Source organism: Lynx rufus, unplaced genomic scaffold (genome assembly GCF_022079265.1).
Source record: "Lynx rufus isolate CCGP_SWC_20201006 ecotype Redwood Valley unplaced genomic scaffold, mLynRuf1.p SCAF_4, whole genome shotgun sequence".
In the NCBI taxonomy this organism is placed as follows: Eukaryota; Metazoa; Chordata; class Mammalia; order Carnivora; family Felidae; genus Lynx; species Lynx rufus.
In genome coordinates, this window is record NW_025814856.1 from 148,115,382 (window position 1) to 148,138,635 (window position 23,254).

The following is a 23,254-nucleotide window of genomic DNA, read 5'->3' on the forward strand; positions in this document are numbered from 1 at the left end:
GTATAATGTTGGATATATCTTCAGTTTGAGATGCTTGTGGAACAGCCAGCCTTATACATTGAGGTGATACTTAGATATTCAGGTTTGGCTTTATTCAGATTATATAGTATCACTTGATACCTGTTAAAATCTTAGGTCAGTACATACCAGTTCCACAAAATCAGGTTGTTAAAATAATAGTTTTCTCCCTATCCTTCCACATGTAGAACCAGTAATGTTTGTCTTTCACCTTAGATGTCAGAAAAGAGGAGCAAATTAACCCTAAAATAAGTAGAAGATCGGAAAATAATGAACTAGAAAACAAATAATAGAAAAAAATGTTTTAAGTGAAAAGTTGGTTCTTTGAAAAGGTGAATAAAATAGCCAAACTTAGGAAGAAAAAAAATAGTGAAAATATAAGTTGTCAACGTTATTACAGACCCTATATATATTAAAAGAGAATAAGGAGATATTATGAACTACCAACAAATTCAACTTGCTGAAATGGACAAATTCCTTGGAAGGCACAACAAAACAGACACAAGAAGAATTAGAAAATATTAAGGAGCTCCATATCAGTTACAGACATAGATTGAATTTGTAATTAAAAACTTTGGGGGGGCACTTGAGTGGCTCAGTCAGTTAAGCATCCGACTCTTGATTTAAGCTCAGGTCATGATCTTATGGTTTAATGTAAAGGATAAATTCCAGTGAGTTGAGTTCCAGCCCCACACTGGACTCTGCTCACAGCATGGAGCCTGCTTGCCAATTCTTTTTCCCTGAACCTTCTGCCCCTTCCTCTCTCTCTTTCTCTTTCTCTCTCTTAAAATAAATAAGCTTAAAAAACAAACAAACAAAATACAACTTTCAGGGCACCTAGTCATGATCCTGGGACCCTGGGATAGAGCCCCACATTGGGCTCTGTGCTGAACAGGGAGCCTGCTTAAGATTCTCCCCTCCCCCTCCCTCACTCCTTCCCTCTCCCCCACTCAGTCCCTCTTCCGCTTGCTGTCTCACCCACACTCTCTCTAAAATAAAAAAATAAAACACTTTCAAAGTGTTTTTTGAAAGAAAAGAAAACTGGACTCTTGATGGCTATCTCACTAAATTCAGGAATGAAGGAAGTAAAAATAGCAACTCTTCATAGACTCTAAGAAAGGAGAGGAAGACAGAACACTTTCTACATCCTGTTATGAAGCACCTTGACTGATCTTAAAAACCCAACCAAAATACCACAGGCAAAGAAAACTATAAACCTCTTGTGTTATTATAAAGCTATAATACCTCTTGTGAATGGAGATGCAAAATTCTTAATAAAATTTTATCTAATTCAGCAATATATAAAAAGGTTAATGCATAATGACTAAGTGAGAGTATATTCTAGGAATATAAAGTCTGTTTAACATTTGAAAATTAGTCGTTCACCACACTGATAGAATGAAGGAGAAGAACCTTAGATCATCTCAATAAGTGGAGAATAAGCATTTGACAAAATTTAAAACCCATTTATGATAAAAAAAAAAAAAAACAAAAACAACAACTAGCAGACAAGGAATGAAAAGAACCTTCCTAAATCTCATAAAGGGCATCTATGAAGCTCTCACTCCTAATTATAAAACTCTTTCCCTGAAGATTAAGACAAGGAAAGGATGCCTGTTATCAACAGACATCCTCTACTCAGCATTGTACCAGAAGTTATAGCTAGTGCAATCAGGTAAGAAAAAGGAATAAGCAGTGTATGGATTGGAAAGGGAAAAGCAGAATTGTGTGTATAGATCACATTATTGTGTATATGGAAAACCCTGTGCAGTCCGCAAAACAATATGCTAAAATAAGTGAATTTAGCAAGGTTACAGAATACAAGGTCAATAGGGGGGAAAAGTGATTATTATTTTTTTTTAACGTTTTATTTATTTTTGAGACAGGGAGAGACAGAGCATGAACAGGGGAGGGTCAGAGAGAGGGAGACACAGAATCTGAAACAGGCTCCAGGCTCTGAGCTGTCAGCACAGAGCCCGACGCGGGGCTCGAACTCACGGACCGCGAGATCGTGACCTGAGCCGAAGTCGGCTGCTTAACCGACTGAGCCACCAGGCGCCCCAAAAAGTGATTTTTATATTAGCAATGAACAATTACAAAATAAGAATTTTTCAGGGTGCCTGGGTGGCTCAGTCAGTTGAGCGTCCAGCTTCGGCTCAGGTCATGGTCTCACAGTTTGTGGGTTCAAGCCCCGCATCAGGCTCTGTGCTGACAGCTTAGAACCTGGAGCCTGCTTCGGATACTGTGTCTCCCTCTCTCTCTGCTCCTCCCCCGTTCATGCTCTGTCTCTCTCTCATTCAAAAATAAACAAAAACAGGGGCGCCTGGGTGGCTCAGTCGGTTAAGCGTCTGACTTCAGCTCAGGTCACGATCTCGCGGTCCGTGAGTTTGAGCCCCACGTCGGGCTCTGGGCTGATGGCTCAGAGCCTGGAGCCTGCTTCTGATTCTGTGTCTCCCTCTCTCTCTGACCCTCCCCCGTTCATGCTCTGTCTCTCTCTGTCTCAAAAATAAATAAAGGTTAAAAAAAATTTTTTTAATAAAAACATTTTTTTTTAATAAAAAAAAAAAGAAGAAGAAGGAGAAAATAAGAATTTTAGGGATGCCTGAGTGGCTCAGTCAGTTAAGCGTCTGAATTTGGTTCAGGTCATGATCTCACGGTTTGTGGGTTCGAGCCCCATGTTGGACTCTGTGCTGACAGATCAGAGCCTGGAACCTTCTCGGATTCTGTGTCTCTCCTCTCTGTCTGATTCTCCCTGCTTGTGCTCTTATCTCTCAAAAATAAATAAACATTAAATTAAAAAAAAAAAGATGGACCTAAATATAAAACCTAAAACAATAAAGCTTCAAGAAGAAAACATCTTCACAACCTTGGTATAGGCAGAAATTTCATGGACATGACACAAAGGCACTAACCCTAAAAGTAAAAAGCCTGCTAAGTTGGATTTCATCAGAAGTAAAATTTCATTAGAAGACTTTAGAAAAATGGACAAGCCACAGACTAAATAATATTTGCAGTAGATATATCTGACAGAGGACTAATACCCAGATTTTTTTTTAATTTACATTCAAATTAGCATATAGTGCAACAATGATTTCAGGAGTAGATTCCTTAATGCCCTTTACCCATTTAGCCTATCCCCCCCCCCCCCCGACCCCTCCAGTAACCCTCTGTTCTCCATATTTAGGAGTCTCTTATGTTTTGTCCCCCTCCCTATTTTTTATTATTTTTGCTTCCCTTCCTTTGTGTTCATCTATATGGAGTATATATACACTCCATTGTATATATATATACCACATCTTCTTTATCCATTCGTCCATCGATGGACATTTGGGCTCTTTCCATACTTTGGCTATTGTTGATAGTGCTGCTATAAACATGGGGGTGCATGTGTCCCTTCGAAACAGCACACCTGTATCCCATGGATAAATGCCTAGTAGTGCAATTGCTGGGTCATAGGGTAGTTCTATTTTCAACTTTTTGAGGAACCTCCATACTGGTTTCCAGAGTGGCTGCACCAGCTTGCATTCCCACCAGCAGTGCAAAAGAGATCCTCTTTCTCCGCATCCTCGCCAATATCTGTTGTTGCCTGAGTTGTTAATGTTAGCCATTCTGACAGGTGTGAGGTGGTATCTCATTGTGGGTTTGATTTGTATTTCCCTGATGATGAGTGATATTTTTTTCATGTGTGTATTAGCCATCTGGATGCCTTCCTTGGAAAAGTGTCTATTTGTGTCTTTTGCCCATTTCTTCACTGGATTATTTGGGTTTTTTTGGTTGTAGAGTTTGATAAATTCTTTATAGATTTTGGATACTAACCCTTTATCTGATATGTCATTTGCAAATATCTTCTCTCATTCCATCAGTTGCCTTTTAGTTTTGCTGATTGTTTCCTTCACCGTGCAGAAGCTTTTTATTTTGATGAGGTCCCAATAGTTCATTTTTGCTTTTGTTTTCCTTGCCTCTGGAGACATGTTGAGTAAGAAGTTGCTGCAGCCAAGATCAAAGAGGTTTTTGCCTGCTTTCTTCTCAAGGATTTTGATGGCTTCCTGTCTTACATTTAGGTCTTTCATCCATTTTGAGTTTATTTTTGGGTATGGTGTAAGAAAATGGTCCAGGTTCGTTTTTCTGCATATCTCTGTCCAGTTTTCCCAGCACCACTTGCTAAAGAGACTGTCTTTATTCCATTGGCAGAATATTTTCTAAGAGTGGGGAATTTTTTTTTTAATTTTTTTTAACGTTTATTTATTGAGAGAGACAGAGTGTGAACTGGGGGAGGGGCAGAGAGAGAAGGAGACAGAATCCGAAGCAGGCTCTAGGCTATGACCTGTCAGCAAAGAGCCTAATGCGGGGCTCAAACTCACGAACCATGAGATCATGATCTGAGCCAAAGTCCGGCGCTTAACCAACTGAACCACCCAGGCACACCCCACCCCAAGAATATTTAAAAAAACAAAACAAGAACACTTCCCATGTATCTTAAACTCTTCCTTTTGTTCCCTTTTTTCCTAACTCTTGCTTAAATAATTACTTCTGGAATACTTGTCCAGTCTCTGCCCTTCAAAAGGCCATAAGTCAGAGCTTACAAATATTGATGTGATTGATAACCTGAAATTTTAAAGACTGGAAGCACATCTTGAGGAATCAGTGATATCAACCACTCAGATCTTACAAAGTGCTAAGTAATTCCATTGAGATTCTATTCATTGGTCTACTCCTTCCTTTAACTTACCTATTTTCCAGCCATCCTCATTCAAGATAAAGATGAATAGTTCTCCCAAGTTAAAGTAAATATAGTAGTTCTTATAAACTTTCTCAATTTCAGTTGACCCGTTATTTGTTAATAAGTACATATATACTTTAATAAATTTTAAAAATAAAGTAATTCCAAGACTTGGTCCAGTATTTTGGAAAGCAGTCTGGTAGAAAAATCAGTATATTCTTGGGGCACCTCAGTGGCTCAGTCAGTTAAGTGTCCAGCTCCTGATTACAGCTCAGGTCATGAAATCACAGTTTGTGAGTTTGAGCCCCACATCATCAAACTCTGCACTGACAGCTTGGAGCCTCCTTGGGATTCTGTGTCTCCCTCTTTGCCCCTCCCCCGCTCGTGCATGCTCGCGCGCTCGCTCTCTCTCAAAAAAAAAAAAAAATGTCTAAAGAAAAGAAAAATCTGGGGGGTGCCTGGGTGGCTCAGTTGGTTGAGCATCCAACTTCGGCTCAGGTCATGATCTCACGGTCCATGAGTTCAAGCCCCGCATCGGGCTCTGTGCTGACAGCTCAGAGCCTGGAGCCTGCTTCAGATTCTGTGTCTCCCTCTCTCTCTGACCCTCCCCCGTTCATGCTCTGTCTGTCTTAAAAATAAATAAACATTTAAATTTTTTTTTTTTTTTTTTAAGAAGAAGAATCTGGGGCATCTGGGTAGCTCAGTCAGTTGAGCATCCGACTTTGGCTCAGGTCATGATCTCATGGTTCGTGAGTTCAAGCCGCATTTAGGGCTCTGTGCTATCAGCTCAGAGCCTGGAGCCTGCTTCAGATTCTGTCTCTCTCTCTCTCTCTCTCTCTCTCTCTCTCTCTCTCTCTCTGCCCCTCCCCTGCTTGCGCTCTGTCTCTCTCTGCCTCTCAAAAACAAATGAAAGTTAAAAAATAATAATAAAAAGAAAAATCAGCATATTTTTTTAAATGTAGTGTTCTTGCTACTATTTCGTGAACAGACTTCTGCAGCACATGTGCAGAGACCTACAGTGGCTAATAAATGGTCAAACTGACACGTAGTTTTTCTCTAATATGCTTAGCCAGCTAATTTGCTTCTATTTTTCTTTTACAGTTTCAGCTCCTAGCTTCTGCTCTGTTCAAATCTGGTTCAGATTTTACAGCTCTAGGTAAGTATTCCAGCCTAGTTTATCTAGCTTACATGCCCTACCATTTTGGGGATTGGATTTTGGTTTCTTTTAAGTGAAACATCAGGCGAGATGTTCATCTAAACAAAACAAGTTTCAAGGTAGCCTGCAAAATTTCTAATAACCTGCTACAGAGTTATTTTCCAAGCATCAGTCACCAGTTCATGGGTCAGTTTGCAGTTCCTGTTATACCAATTGCTGGGTTCTTATGCAAACACATGGCAGTAGAAGCATGATCAAAATAAATTAACTCGTATAGCATGGTTTTGGAATGTAGGTGTACTACTTATACACTTAACTATTAGATGACACTTCTTGGTGGGATGATTTTTCCTCTCAGTTTATTCTTTGTGGAATCAACAGATTGGTGACGGGTAGGCAGTGAAAAAATCATTTTGAGATTAGAGAAAATGCATTATCTCTTCCCTGAAAATGCCAAATTTTGTATGCTGTTATTTTAATTGTTTAAGATAAACTCTACTTGAAACTCCAGTGTTTCTCAGACACTCCAGATATGGGCATCAGTCTCCATTTAGGAGTACTCTCATTTAGTATCAATGGATTATTAACGTAACTAGACTGTAGTGAAGTGGGGAATCTTACAGAATCCAGCAGAAATCAGGTGAATTTTCAAGAATCTTTTTGTTAGGATACATCATTATGATAGCTTTATGTTTTCAACAAGACTGTAGGCTTTTGAAGTATGGGAATTTCCAGCCCCCCTCTTGGCATTACAAAATACAGTCACATGGTAAATGCTTATTAATTCCATTCATGCCACTGCTGTTATAATTTGCCTTAGAGCTGAACAGCAGTATTGAGATTTTCCAGTATATGAAATACAGATACTAGTCTTTATCTCTAGCATAAAATAACACTTTGGGATAGCAATTTAATTTCTTCATCATCCTTCTGTCTCCTAAAGGTGAGCTATACCTCAAAGGAACAGAACATATATAATTCTGGTGTTTTTCAGTGGGATGGGAAAGAATAGCAATTTTCCTTGGGGTCTTGGCCTTTCTTATTCCATAACCAGTAATCGAGGCTTCTCCACTGATAGAGGCACCTCTAGTCCTGAGTTCTAATTCCGGAACACATAGGATTCCACAGGGTAGGACTGAGCACACTTTGCTATAAAACATAGGTTCTCTGAAAATTTAGATAATTGTTTAGCACTATTCCATACAAATATTTTGAGGCTAACAGAGAGCTTAACCCTGTGATGAAGAACTTAAGTATAAGCATTATTTTAGAAAGTCCATACCCTTGTGAATTTCATCATTTGAGACAGATTTAGTGATACATGAATTAGGAACCTGGCACATAGATATTGTTTGAATGAACATGTGCCTTGTTATGCATGGATACCACAGCCCAGGGCCATTATTTCTATTTTATTGGTGGGCAGCACTAAAATGTCTCTGGCTGACTTATATTTAGCCTTTAGAACAAAAATGTCTTGGCAGTCATTTAAATATGTTAGGTTGGTGTCAGCAAATATTTTACCTTTAACTTAACTCCTTTCTTTGGTCTCTTCCCCATTCACTGCCAGCTAATATATTTTTCAGGAACAGTTTGTTTTACTTGGATTCCAAGCAAACCTCAGATACACTGAGAACAATACAAACAATAGAAAAAAATACAAAAAGAAAATTCCTGTGGGGTTTTACTTCCTACCGTGTTTGAAGGAGGCAGTATGTTTAGTAGTTAGAGATGAGAGTGTAGGAGAGTGATTAAGAGTCAGAATCTAGGTTCAGATATCAATTCTGCCACTTGCTAATTTCAACCAAATTAATTTCAAAAAGCGACCTTGAGGGGTGCCTGGGTGCCTAAGTCGGTTCAGTGTCTGACTCTTGATCTCAGCTCAGATCTTGATCTCAGGGTCGTGAGTTCTAGCCCCACATTGGGCTCCACGCTGAGTGTGAAGCCTACTTAAAAAAAAGTGACGTCTTGCAAGTACCTTTCTTTTTATTTTATTTTTTTAATTTTTAACATTTATTTATTATTTTTCAGAGACAAGAGTGTGAGCAGGGGAGGGGCAGAGAGAGAGAAGGAGACACAGAATCCGAAGCAGGTTTCAGGCTCCAAGCTGTCAGCACAGAGCCTGATGGGGAGTTTGAACCCACAAGCCGTGAGATCGTGACCTGAGCCTCCCAGGTGCCCCGAGCAAGTCACCTCTGTAATATTTAATTTCTCCATTTATAAAATGGAGGTAATAAGAGTACTTACCTTAAGTTGAGAGAATTAGGTGAAATAATTATGGCGAACACTTAACACAATAAAACAGTAAGTGCCCCATTCAGAGTACTATTAATATTACCTCCCTCAAAAACATAATCTTCTTGGGATACCTGGGTGGCTCGGTCGGTTAAGCATCGGAAACTTGGTTTCGGGCTCAGGTCATGATCTCACGAACCATGAGTTCAAGTCGCACATCGGGCTCTGTGCTGACAGCTCGGAGCCTGCTTAGCGATTCTTTCTCTCCCTCTCTCTCTGCCCCTCTGGGTGCACGCTCTGTCTCTCAAAATAAATAAATTAAAAAACAGAAAAGGATTTAAAAAAAAATGTAATCTTCTTTGTAACACTGGTAAGTTTGGATGAAAGGCAAATTCGGACTTTATGCCAATTTTAATAAGGAGAAATTTGGTATATTATTTATAAACAAAATGTATTTTTCTTAATGTTTCATGCCTACTTCAAGTTCCTGACTCTTGTTTATTTCCCATCAGATTGTCTTATCTTCACTCCACTTAGAGTTGAAATCAAGTGGGGTATTTCACGTGTAGATATATACATTTTTTAAGATTTTTATTTTTGAGTAATCTCTACACCCAATGTGGGCCTGAAACTCACAACCCTGAGATTGAGTCACACGCTTCACCAACTGAGCCAGCTCAGTGTCTCTAGTTGTATACATTTTTTTCATGTATAGATAAACTAAATACTTCATTTTCTAAATTCTCCAAAAAATTTGCCTCTGCTAAAGTTTCTGACAGACTTCCTTCCAAATTGCTTCTCTTAACCTCCTAGTGAGAATTATCGACTAATGTCCTATGTACCTTAAAGAATTAGAAAAATGGAAAGTGATTTACAGACAGCTGACATCTTAATTTTGAAAAATGACAGACAGAGCAAAATAACCTCTGGGGATCTTTAGAGCTTCTGGTGGCTATGGGCACTTTTAAGCTTGAACTCAGACATTTTGCTAATTTTTAGAGCTGTGTCTTGGTTCCAGAAAGTATGCATTGGTACAGTTTAAGCGTACTTTCAACAAGGTATGTGAGAACTAGGAAAAAATCTGTCTTGTAGAGCATTTTGCCTTTTTTTTTTTTTTTTTTGGAAGGAGAGAGAGAGATTGAGAGAGAGTCAGTCAGTTGGGTGTCCGACTTCAGCTCAGGTTATGATCTCGCGGCTCATGAGTTTGAGCCCCACTTCAGGCTCTGTGCTGATGGCTCAGAGCCTGGAGCCTGTTTCAGATTCTGTGTCTCCCTCTCTCTCTGCCCCTCCCCCACTTGCCCTCTGTCTCTCTCTCTCAGGAATGAATAAACATGAAAAAAAAATTTTTTTAATAAAAGATACTTTCTTCAACCTCTTGTCTGTAACCCACATGTTTACAGATACTTTTTATATAATAGTGAATTTATTATTAGCAATAGAAAGTATAAATAAACTTATATCCAGGAGAAAAATGTAAATAGGAAAACTTACCTAGTCTGTATAGGATATTAAGTTAAAAGTATTGTATATTCCTAATAGTTCACTTTTCTTTTTAGAGCAGTCATTATCTTTAGTCATGATAGTAGCAATAAAGTGATAGCTAGTATTTATTGAGCACTTCTATGGGGCCAGGTACTATTCTAAGTACTATACATGTCTTAACTCATTTAATCTAGATAATAGTCCTATGAAGTAGCTACTGTTGTGAGGCCCTTTTATATATGAAGAAACTGGGACACTGCCCAGGAATAGTGCTGGTGAATGGCAAAACAAGGATAGAAACTTGAATAGTATGGCTTCAGAGCTCACTCTCTATAAACTACCAACTATACTGCTTCTCATTGAGCTCTACCAGTTTCTACTACTCTGATTAATTTCTTATTCCATTTTATGATGAAAATCAAGTGAAAGAAACATTGATTAGGAGTGTGAGATTTATGAGAATCAATGTAACCGTTTTTGTCCCAGCTCTGCCTTTTAATTAGTCATGTTACGTTCCTAGTGCCTACCCTTTTTAATGTATTTTTTTAAAAAACATTGACTACAGATAAAGCTTAAGATTCTTCCTGAACAACTTTCCTCAGCTGTCTCCTCTCAAGTGTAACCTTTCATATCTGGCAGATCTTTACACAAACACACATATACACACAACCATATACACAGATATACAAATACAGCTGATTCTCTTTATTTACAGTAGTTCTGTTAAGTCATCAGTCTGTTCTGTTACGGCTGAATTAGTGAATACTGAACCATTACCCCATGGGACGTAGGGAGTTAAGTTCCTTATATTGTTCATTCATTAACATTGAACTCAGGCAACAGCACTGTAACTCTTTCCTCAAAGAAGTTTGTCTGAACACACACATTTTCTCCATTAGGCACATTATGGCCTTTTTGCATTTAAGAACACTAGACAACACTTCAGCACTACATTTGGGGGATCATTTTAAGCAGTGAGGTCACCAACAAAAAGCACAAAATGCAAAAAACATGACACCAATAGACCAAAAAGGACGCTTGTTTATAATGTGAGAGGTGAAAAAAGAAGGCAGAGCATCACCCAGTTCATCCTCAGCTGAGAACGTGTGTGTATTTTCGCAGCTGTCCACTTGTCTGTGCAAGACCACATAGTGCCACAAGTATTTATTTTGAGTTTCAGCTAAATTTTAATGGGCAGACAAATGCACAAATATCTGAATAATAAGGATGGACTGTACACACAGACACAGATGTATAGTTTTGTATGTTCTGGTTTTATTACACAATTTAAAATATGTATTCTACAACATAACATTTTAAAACTTAATGATGTCACGTGGAGATGTTTGCAAGAAACTATAATCTATTGTATTCTTATTGAGTGATATATGATATTCCATAATAGGATCTACCATAATTTAAACATTCATCTAATGATAGTGTAAATTTCAGTCTTCTCACTGGTAAATGGTGAATAAAAATAAAACCTGTTCAGATGGTAACTATACTTACTGTGAGGAGTATTGAGTAATGTATGGAATTGTTAAGTAAAAATCACCACATTGTGGGGCACCTAGGTGGCTCAGTTGGTTGAGTGTCTGGCTGTTAATTTCAGCTTAGGTCATGATCCCAGGGTCGTGGGATCAAGCCCCATGTCAGTCTCTGTGCTGACTGTGAAGCCTACTTAAGATTCATTCATTCATTCATTCATTGAATCATTCTCTCTTTCTCTCTCTCTCTCTCTCTCCCCCCCACACTGCTCTTCTCCCCTGCTCACATATACTCTCTCTCTCTCTCTCTCTCTCTCTCTCTCAAATTAAAAAAAAAAAATCACTAAGTTGTACATTTGAAACTAACATAACATTGTATGTCAGTATACTCCAATGATAAAAATATTTAAGTCAAAAAATTAAACATGTTCTTTTAAGGGTTAAAGAAACTTAGCACACTGCTTACAGTTTAAGCACTCAGTGAATATTTGTTAATAAAAATACATAAATGAGCTTTGGAGTCAGACAGACATGGGTCCACGTTCTATTCTCTTCTCTCACCAGCTGTGAGATCTTACTAAATTACTGAATCTCTCTAACCTCACACGAAAGGGGAATTTATGATAAATGCTTCATTATTTTTTTTTATAAGAATGAAATGTGGTCATGCATAAACTACCTAGCACACAGCAGGAACTCAGTGTTCCCTCTTAAATCATTTAATCTCATGGAAATGTATTTACTTCATTTGATATTATTTCATAAGAAGACTGGTGTTTCATTAGTAATACATAGGTATTACTTCATTAGAGGATTACCACAGAATCAATATTTTCTCCTAAAAATAAAACATCACATTTTTACAAATACAGAAAATAAAGAAAGGAAAAACCTGAAAGTTGACTACAAACAGAAGCCTGTTTATCCAGTTGGTAACATTACCACCCAATAGCAGGGGGGAAGAGAGAAAATGTTTAGTACAATGCTTAGACCATACTCCTACTGAAATATATTTTAAAGACAGTGAAAGCAAAGAAATCTTGTGTTTTGCCTGTAGTGGTTTGGGTATAGTAATTCTGGAATGTGTTTTGTGTGTATTTCAGGTTGAGCAAATGAGTAAATATGATATTGCAGAATGTCAGTTTTCTTAGTGGAAGAAAGGAGGTACTATAAATAGGGAATGGGATAAGGAGAGGAAGAATCCTTTAACATTCTTAAAAACTGAGAATCATCAATGAAATCATGAACTCATGATTTTGGCTTAAAAAAAGCTATATAATATGTGTGTACATATGTGGATAGGCCTAGAAACAGCACCACCCTTGGCAATTAGCACAACTGATCTTAGTTTCTAAATGTTACCACTAAAAAGGAATAAGGCGTCCTTGGGAAAATGGCTCATTCCAGGACTGTGTAAAGATGAGCTTGGATATCTTCTTGTGCCAGAAAGGAACAGAGTGTTTTTTAAAAAATTCTTTTTTAATGTTTATTTGTTTTTGAGAAACAGAGACAGAACGTGAGTGGGGGAGGAGCAGAGAGAGAGAGGGAGACACAGAATCCCAAACAGGCTCTAGGCTCCAAGCTGTCAGCACAGAATTGGACGTGGGGCTCGAACCCACAAACTATGAGATGGTGACCTACGCTGGAGTCAGACACTCAACCAACTGAGCCACCCAGGTGCCCCGTTAATGGGAACATTTAAAAAAGACATAGAAACCAGCTCAAAAGAGCTCTCACTGGCCCAAACTGGTTCAGTATGAGTATTAAAGTGAATAATGACAGTAATAAATACTATATATTGAAGAAGAAAAGGATCCATGAGAACATACTCATGCAAACAAATAAAATGGAAGGGGAAAAAAAACTTTATAATTAATGTCAGTCAACAAATGTAGAAGGAATTGTAATTAGAAAAACAGCATTGTAGTTGTTTAGCAAGATATAATTATTTTAGCAAGAATCATCAGTGAATGCTAATATCATTGGGTGCAAGTCTCTTGGGGAACAGGATATTCACACAGTCTCAAATTGTATCCTCGTCAATATTTTACTAATTATAGTGGTAGAAAAGAACACCTTCACATTGGAAAAAAATTGGCTACTGTAGCTTAAGTGGTCAAAGTGAACATTGGGACACACTGATAGCATGTGCCTCCTGACATGATGCACTGAGAAGGACACAGTATCACTTATGTAGTATTCTTGCCAGAACTGCATAAATTTCATTCTGATCATGAGGAAGCAGTCAGACAACCCAAATCCAGCACATTCTGCTACATAACTGCTCTGTACTTTTCAAGAATATCAGTGTCAGGGTGCCTGGGTGACTCAGTTAAGCGTCCAACTTCGGCTCAAGTCATGATCTCATGGCTTGTGTGTTCGAGCCCCGTGTCAGGCTCTGTGCTGACAGCTCAGAGCCTGGAGCCTGCTTCAGATTCTGTGTCTCCCCTACCCCACTCGTGCTCTGTCTCTCTCTCTCTCAAAAATAAACATTAAAAAAAAAAGGAATATCAGTGCCATTTAAAAAACAGAGGCTGAGGGGCACCTGGGTGGTTTAGTCTATTAAGCATCTCTTTATCTCAGGTCAGGTTATGATCTTGAGGTAGGATCAAGCCCTACATTGGGCTGGCTCCATGCTGAGCGTGAAGCCTGCTTGGGATTCTCTCTCCCCTTCTCTCTGCTTCTGCCCAACTTGTGTTCTTTCTCTCTCAAGATAAATAAACGGGTTTTTTTTTTAATTTTTTTTTTCAACGTGTATTTATTTTTGGGACAGAGAGAGACAGAGCATGAACGGGGGAGGGGCAGAGAGAGAGGGAGACACAGAATCGGAAACAGGCTCCAGGCTCTGAGCCATCAGCCCAGAGCCTGACGCGGGGCTCGAACTCCCGGACCGCGAGATCGTGACCTGGCTGAAGTCAGACGCTTAACCGACTGCGCCACCCAGGCGCCCCAAACGGGTTTTTTTTAATAAAAAAAAAAAAAAAGGCTGAGGAACTATTCCAGGCCAAAGAGACTTGAAGGGGCACCTGGATGGCTCATTTGGTTAAGCGTCTGACTCTCAGGCCATGATCTCACGGTTTTGTTGAGTTTGAGCCCTGCATCGGGCTTCACACTGGCAGTGCAGAGACTGCTTGGGTTAGACTGTGTCTCCCTGTCTGTCTGCACCCCACCCCAACTTGCACTGTCTCTGTCTCAAAATAAATAATAAACTTTAAAAGACCCAAAAACTAAATACAGTGCTTGATAGTGGATTGAGTTTTAGTTTAGTGGAGAAAATGACTATAAAAAGACTATTGTTAAGTTTCCCAAATTTAATATATAGTGGCTATTCAAGTGATGTTCTTAGGTGAAATGAACTCAAGTATGAGTGAAAATGTCTACAACTTACTCCCAAATAGTTCCACAAAAAAAGTATGTGTGGGGTACAAACAACAGAAGGAATGAGAACATGTGACAATGTTAACAATTAAGTAATCTAGGTGAGGGTATATGAATATTTGTTGCATTATTGAAACTTGTCTAAGAATTTGAAAATTTTCAAAATAAGTTGAAAATAAAGCAATTTAGAAATTCAGAAAAGCAATTTAAATAGGGGGAAAAAGTAATACCATCATTCAAAGCTAACCTTTGCTTACATTTTGGAGTATTTCCTTCTGTTCTTTTCCATGATATTTCTTTGTTAAATCTTAAGCTCCAAAGAAGTAAACATTTGCTCTCAAACTTAAAATAATAGCAAAAAAAATTTTTTTAACAAAAAAGAATGTACTTTTCTTGAGGCATTGTTTATTTTCCTTCCAGGAAACTGATATCCTTGGCAATGTTCTGTTCTGTTCATGTTCTTTACAAGAATGAAAACAGTGCACCTAAAACAGTATTCTAAGTTGAATGAAAATTGGTCCAATTTGAAATAATTTTCACTGAGTATTATGGCATATATAACTCTTTCTGGCACTATTTCTGTTTCTTGTGGTAGTCTATAGGGCTCTCATGTCTCAGCCATTTCAGGAATGGGGAAATCAAAAGACTACTTTGTTTATCATTCGTTATATGTACATAAGAAATTTGAGGCAGCTTAAAGCAATACAGCAGCTAAGTAAAGGAAGGAAGCATCTCACTGAATGTTCCTTTGACTGGAATGAACTTGAAAATTAAATGTTTACTAAAGGTTAAAGGGGAAAAAATCCTGTAGTTCCATTGGCCCCCACCTTTTAAGAATGTCATCCACTTTTTTTTTTAATGTTTATTTTTGAGAGAGAGAGAGAGAGATCATGAGCAGGGGAGGGGCAGAGAGAAAGGGAGACACAGAATCCTGAGCAGGCTCCAGGCTCTGAGCTGGTAGCACAGACCCCGACGTGGGGCTCAAACCTACGAACCATGAGATCATGACCTGAGCTAAAGTCAGACGCTCAACTGACTGAGCCACCCAGGCACCTCTGTCATCCACTTTCTAATGTTTACCTGCAGAAAAGTCGTTCATTGCTCTGTTTTTCACACAACGTGTGCCTGGCGTAGAGCATGGTGCATAGTATCAAACATGTATGGCCGGGTACTGTTCTCTGCTATCATACATGTATTTCTTTCCCTCAGTTATGTTTTCACTCAGTTCTCTGAGACTACATTTAGCTCTTGGGACCTTAATGATTTTAGACCACTTTCTAAAGAAAGTGATTTTATTTTTCATTTTGATTTTATTGTATTTTTTTATTATAAAAAAATGTTAGTGGTCGGAAGTATTATAAAGTTGGAAAAGAGGCAGAAATTTCCTCAGTGGACTAGAAGAGGTAAATGTAAAGAAAAGAAGAGAGTCAATATTAGTTACTAAAGTGCCAGTCATCAGAACAGGTGCTTCTCACATAATTATATCTAATATGCACAATATCCCCATGAGTATACAAGATTAATACAAATTTATAGCTGACCAGACAGTTGCAGAAAGGCTGATTAACTCACCTAAGATCACACCACTGCCAGGTACTAGACCTGGGTTCGGGACCTACATTTGTCTGGTTTTAAAATCAGATTTGGTTTTGATTTTTGCATTCTACATTGCTGCTTTTCTCAACTAGCTTCTCCGTTACATGTTTTAGACACAATGGATGAGTTTCTTTGTATCTCTCCCTTTACCAGGCTTTTCCGATGTGGATCACACCTATGCTCAAAGAACTCAGCTCTTTGACACCTTAGTAAATTTCTTTCCTGACAGCATGACTCCTCCCAAAGGCAACCTGGTAGACCTCATCACGCTGTAACTGAAGAGTCACTGGACAGAAATGGAGAACGTCTGATTTCAGTATTTTGGAGTCCAACTCCGTTGACCGACAATTAGGCTGCAGTGATTGAGGACTGCACCAGAATTTTGAAGGGATCTTTACTGTCACAAGTTTTAACCCTCTTCCTTCATACCTGACCTCAGCCCCTTTCTCCTCATCCCATTCCTGAATTAGGCTAATAAAGTGAAATTGGTATACTTTCCATTTAAATATATATATATTTTTTTCTTACTTTAACTTTTAAGAACTAATGAGTATAAAAGAAAAAGTAATCAGTCAGTTTACCCTTTTCTGATTTTTATTTCATTTTTATAAAATTGGGGCAAGTAAGCACTATTAACAGACTCAGTGCTGTAATGTAAGAATTGGGGTTTTGTTGTTGGCTTGTTTTGGCCTCTTTCTCCTCCTTTCCCATTTCAGTTGACCTCGCATCATGCAAACTGCTTATAAGTCATGTCACTTGTTTACCTCTTTAATTCATTCTTAAAAGTGTGGAGTTCTGTAGGGCAAATGATGTAAAAGTGATGTATGTGTCTCTGTTGACTAGAGTCTTGTATTACATTAAACAATAGGAAGAACAGAGGGCTCAAATGTATGCCCCTTGTCATAGAACTAAAAAATGAAACCCAAGATTGATCCAGGCACTTATCTGAGATTGGTCTATAGTATTTCTATAATGATATATTTTATAGTGGATATTACAATAGCTTTGAGTCACAGAAACCTTAAACTGAGGAGAATATAGTTCAAAACCTTTAAGAGCCATTATAAAAATTACCAGCAAGAAGATTCCAGTAGTGATTAATATGTTCATTGATGTCTTTGTAGCAAATTTTGGAAGAAAACGACTCTTTTCTCTTGTAGAGCTATGCTTCCATTTCTCCTTTGTGCTTTTTGTAGCATTTTCACTTGGGAGGATGGGTTTCCAGAGCTATGCTTTTGTTATTTCCATATACATTAGCTTCCTACATCTGTTTCTGTACACTGATATTTTAAAGAATAATGGTTTGTAGTTGTTCGATGGAATACAGCTGACAGGGATTTCATTAAGCACACGCAGGCTTTTAAATGGAGAAAAAGAAAATAATGGTACAGATATTTTTTCATTGAAAGAAGGGCAGATGTGGGGGTTGGAGGTATTATGTGTCATTCCATGAGGTGCTGTGGAGTGCAGTGTAGGAAACCCACACCTGGCTAGTGCTTACACTTGCTCAAAAAGTGTGCTGTATGCAACCGATGCCCACCGTGCCTCAAGCCGACTAGGTACAATAAATGTTCATCAGTCCAGTAGCTGTGAAAAGTGAATGACCTAATGGAATTGAGTATGTCCCTGAATAGCGAGATTAGGCCTCACCAAAGAAAGAGAAAAAATTGACTTGCACTTTTGAAAAGTCTCATGTATAGGAATGAGACTGAGATCCCTCTTCACTCTGTCTTTGTTGCTTGGTTTTAACTTATTTGGGAATGGACAGCAATATATTTTTCCTAGTTCTAGACTTGAATCTTGGATTCCTTAGCTTTCCAAGCATCCCAAAGCTATCTGTAGTGATTAAATAATTAGATATGTACCTTGCCTTGTGAAAGCTATAGTATGTAATTTACTAAGTACCAAACTGTGCAGCTGCAGAATAACTAATTGACTTTAGAGGTAAGCAAATAGAATCTACTTACATTCCTGTACAGTTTCCATAAAATGATTCCCCTGAGTGACAGTCAAGAACATAAAATATTATCACTAATGTTGTAGCTGTTGAATCTTGTTTTGTGGAAACAGGTACAAATCAGAGAGTTGATAGGGAAGAACTCGATAAGAGTTTCTAAATTTAAAAGCTCTAGTTTTGCTTACTGTGAATTCTGGCACTTTAAACACACTAACCAAATGAAATTCTGCTGCCCTCCACCATTTATTTCTACAGTGCTTTCTTTGTTGTTTTTTTTCAGCAGTTCCTTAGACTCTATATTTGGAAGAAACTCAGTTCTTGACCTCAGTGGTTTTGTTTCTCCCTAACTCACTACTCTACTAGTTGCTTTTTAACATGTGCTTGCTTGAATTTTATCTTTCTCCACTTTAGTTAGGTGGAACCTTTACCCTTTTCTTCGTTTCTGGATTTTTTTTTTTTTTTTTACACCAACCTGTTTAGATAGGGTTGAATCATAGTGAACCATTCAGTGTTACTTGAGTGGACTGTATCGAGGAGGTTATTGACTAGGTAGAATTTGTTCCATGGGGCTTTAAAGGAACACTGCTGGTAATCATTGCAGGAGACTGTAGGGCTTTATGAGATCCATGACCAGGACTGACACACTACTCACATCTCACACCACAACCTGATTGGAAACTATAGTATATATTACATATATATATATAGTGAGAAGCCACATATATTTCCAAGAATTCCAGCAGTATAATTTAAATTATAATTTAAATAATCTAATTTGGTATTTAGACACAGTGTTTAAATAGGCCAAATTATCTGTGCTCTACTACTTGAAAGGCTTTCCTTCTAGCTTAGTGAGTCCCAGATTGAAACATCGAGCTAATGCTCTAGATGCATTCGTTAGTAGGGTACAGTTTGCTCAGTGTCGTCATCCCTAGCTCCAACTTCATTCCCATTTCTCTCTTTCCCAATGGAATATATTATTCCAGAGTAGTAAACTAGATCTCTAACATTATTTTCAGTGCTTGTACTTCATGAGAAATTACCTGATTTGAAAGATAATTCTAAAATGCATTTGTATTCTGTGGAATAACAGAGACCTCATGTGGCCAGTTTGATTAATTCAAATGTATCCATCACTTACTCAAGCAAAGGATTGCAGACTTGGGTGCCTGACTCACTACTCAAGCTGACAGATGGTCTTAACTCTTCACAAAATCCTCCTTTTAGACATGGTTTTCATTTACTTTAAAACAGACCTGTCCGTGTCTAAATAAGTAAAAACTGATAGAAAACATTAGAAAGTTAAGTCACTGGTTTATCACAGAAAGGCTTGTTGGGTTTAGAGCACAATGATTTAAGACGATAAAACTGTTCTTGGGTGAAATATATATGTTGAATGTAAATGGTTCCTAGTTTATCCTTCTAATGGATCTCTTCACGTTGGCCCACTATTTGGAGATACGTTAACAAAATTTCACGTAATAAAAAAGTTTTAAAATCTAACTTACAAACAAAAACTAGATTGAGAATGATGTTTAAGGGATCAAAAAGCATTTAGGATCATATTCCTGATTTTAGTCTCTGAATTGTACTCCATTTCATGATTACAACATGAAGAAGTCATAATTATTCTTGACAATAAAGGGAATTCATTGGGTAAAATTGTGGGTCATTTACTTATCTCCTGAGTGAATGTTATATTAACTCTTTAGATGGTTGAATGTTGAACAGCAGTTGAGAATTATGATTTGAAGTGATTTCTGTGGGAGGGGATCATTACAAATGTGTACTCTAAACGACGTCATCTAGCTGTAAGAAAAAAAAATATAGCCTTCAGAACCTTCCTTTTCTTAAAAATCCATGATCGTCTGCAGTTCCATCCTTTTTCATAAAACTCTGGCCTGAATTTTTACTAAGGTTTAAATTCGTAAAATTGTCCTTCATCTGGGATTGCATGCTTCCTCAGTAAAAGTTTATAGTTATTGAAGAGTATCTTCTCTGCATATGACAATACTTGTAGATTAGATCTTTGGGCTCTTTCACTCAAAGGTTTTTGTATTATTAGTCAAATAACATTATTCTTTTGTGATTTTTGACTGTAGCCTATATCTCCCTGTGATTTGTACCAATGCTGAAATTTTAGACTTGGCTGTCTAAAATTTCTGGTCTAGAGGTATTTCAATTGAAGGTGTAAGTTTCCAAGTTTGTTGAAACAGTTCGTTGGGAGCCAACCAGATCAGCTCAATGATGTTGCCGTTGTTTGTTTTGGCAGGAGGACTCAGTTACAGTTTGTTAATTTCTTCACCAGATGCTCTTTTTCCTCAAAAAAAAAATGCTGTCTTAGAGATTTTATTTTACATAATTTTTTAACCTTGATCCCCTCCTACCTACCAAATAGTGTGAATTGTGTATCCATTATTTCCTTAGCTAAACTGACTTTATTCTCAGCTTTTTTAGCCCTAGGTTTTCTGTGGCATTGCTTAGAAGTGTTGTACTGCTTAAGAAAAAAAGTCAAAATCTGAGGCAAACATGCTCTTTTATCCTTGTTTATGACAACAGAATAGTGAAATTAAAAATTACGCGTTATTAAAGAATTAATAATGTTCAGACATTGCTATAAAAATCCTCGAGTCAGTTTTCACTTGGAGGATAGTAACATGGCTATGGCAGCTTCGATGGAGGAGCCGGTGGTAGCTTCTTTTCCTGGCACTAGGAAGCATGTCATCCTAAAACGGTTGATCAGGTACAAGTTTCATAGCAGGGCTTGTGTAATGCAGCACATCACCAGATTTCCATTTGCCTTTGTCTTTATATTTTTTAGCCTTCTTTCCTCTACGCCTACCACCTCTGAGTAGCATTGATGTTTCTGCTGAAGTTGGGATTTGTATTAAGAATTGACTTTCAGTTTCTGATATAATCGTGTGTTAGGAATAGCTTTGATTGCTATGCAGTGATTGGTATTTGCTCATTTTTTAAAATTATCACTTATAATTATGAAATAATTTACCGTTTTATCTGCTGTTCAAACAGTCCAATGAACTATGAAACATTGGCGTGTGGTTCTGTTTTGCCTGTCTATATGGCATTTTTCACTTGGAGGCATTTGAACCCCTGGAGAGGGGAGAATGAGGATATGTTAGGGAAAGAAAAATAGGAGCTTTTTGCTCCTGGATTCCAAGGTCCACAAAGCTAAATGAAAAAGAAAGCTCTTCATTTCTGACCCTGAATTCACTTTACCAATGAAGTGCTGGGAAGATGACTGTCAAAAGGCATCAAAGCTCACTTACTCTGTAGAGTTTTTGGAAAGCTGCATTTCCTGGTTAGATTCTCTTCTCCATTTCTCCCAAATAACTGTTAGAGATCTTGAAACAGAAAAGCCAGTGTAATGGGCTCTAGAGTTTAAACTAGGTGAGCAGCTTCTTAGGTTCAGCCAGTTCCTTGATAAGGATCCAGCGGAAAAACCGGCAATGAAACATTTTAACATGCAGTTTTTGGTGGGCTCCCACAGGACCTGCTTTTTCATCGCGTTTAGCTCTTGCTGCAGCACAGCTCTGTGCCATCTGGGATGCTCACATTCACAGCAGTTAGTTTGGATATTCGAGCTGTCTGCCACACAAATACCAGCCTGAAGAGATCATCATTCTTCAGTTTCATTGAATGCTTAATGCCAAATTAATTGGCAGGAAGGAAAAACACTGTGTGATATACTGAACAGGCCTGTGTGCATGATTAAGGAGTTGCTCAAGTAGCTGGTTTTTTGAGCTTTATTTCTCTCCTTTGTTAACAAATCTCAAGGGGCGCCTGGGTGGCTCAGTCAGTTGAGCATCTGACTTCGGCTCAGGTCATGATCTCGCTGACCATGAGTTTGAGCCCTGCATCAGGCTCTGTGCTGACAGCTCAGCAGAGCCTGGAGCCTGCTTCGGATTCTGTGTCTCCCCCTCTCTCTGCCCCTCCCCTATTCATGCTCTGTCTCTCCCTCTCTCTCAAAAATAAAGATTTAAAAAAACTAAAAAAAATCTCAAGGAAAAGCCTTTGTTATAGTTTAGCCAGTGTCATTTTGTTGGTGCTTATTTTCTGGCCTTTTAAAATGGGAAGAAAATAGCCATTTCATGTTTAACTTACAACCTATACAGAATTGAACTGACATCAGTTGCTTTCCATACTTTAAAATTAATTATGCACAGTCCCATGGGTTTCTGTTTATCCACTTTGCCAGGAAATACACGAGTTCTGGGCTTGGCATTGGAAGTTTTTAATAATTTTGGTTTGTTCTTTAGGTCTCCTTCACATCTGGAAAGTGAGTAATTAGAGAAGGTACCTGGAATAAGTGTGATTCCATTGCAGTTGGCAGAGCTTTATAAATTCCTTTTGCAACAAAGAGGAAGATCTTATACCAACAGGGCTGTGCCTTCAGATTTCTGCTAGTGACCTTTTTAGCATGTTGCCTTGTAGTTGCCGTATTTACCTTCTTCAGATGAAGGGGGGGGGAAGTGGGGGACAGGGATGCATGGCTTTACCTTTTTTCAGTTGCCTACTTTAGAAGTCCTCAGATACTCCACCTCTGTAAAGGCCTCGCTTAATTTTACCTAGACACATGAGCTATACTTGCAAGAACACTGAATATAGACTGTAAGACATACGAAAGTAGTTGTCTATGCAACCCCAAATCTGACGGTAGGGTACCAACGTCCAAAATTTAAATATGAGTAGTCTTCTGTGGGGAAGATGTGTGTTTCAAAAAGTTATACACGTGGTCTCCTTTTTGAGATTTTTTTTTCCTTTCCCAGAAAAAATGGTTGTGGTGACTGACCAGTTGTAAACTATTTTCTCCCTCAGTTGTAAACCACCCGGTTAGAGAAATAAAAGTGGACTTCCTTTCTTAAGTATTATATACAGCCTGGCCAAGAGATGCTATGATTGTGTTATTCTTTAAGCCACCTTGGTTTTTTGACTTGTGCAAAATATCTTTTGAATGAATAAATTAGTATAGTATTCATTTTCCTTTGTGTATAGTCTTCAGCTCAATTGCAAAATCGCAAAATAATGTGGCATTTTCCTATGAGCAAATTTCCTTTATGGACATATATATAGAGATATTTTTTCTTTCTTTTTAAAAGAGATTCCTTCACTGTCACCACTTCAGACTCCATGTAAAGTTGAACCTGCAGCCTCAGAAGGAGTATAGGATAGCTAAGACAAGGACCTCCTTTTCTTGTCTTGGT

General features: G+C 38.1%; 1 protein-coding gene across 1 annotated transcript in view; it reads left to right on the forward strand.

The window, feature by feature from the left end:
• MKLN1 (muskelin 1) overlaps positions 1–16,581 on the forward strand; it is a 186,907-nt gene extending 170,326 nt beyond the window's left edge. Inside the window, exons 17-18 of the mRNA XM_047096606.1 lie at positions 5,840–5,894; positions 16,229–16,581. Of these exons, the coding sequence (XP_046952562.1) occupies positions 5,840–5,894; positions 16,229–16,350 (177 nt within the window). The 3' untranslated portion in view covers positions 16,351–16,581. The remainder of the gene's footprint in view (positions 1–5,839; positions 5,895–16,228) is intronic.
• The last annotated feature ends 6,673 nt before the right edge of the window (positions 16,582–23,254 follow it).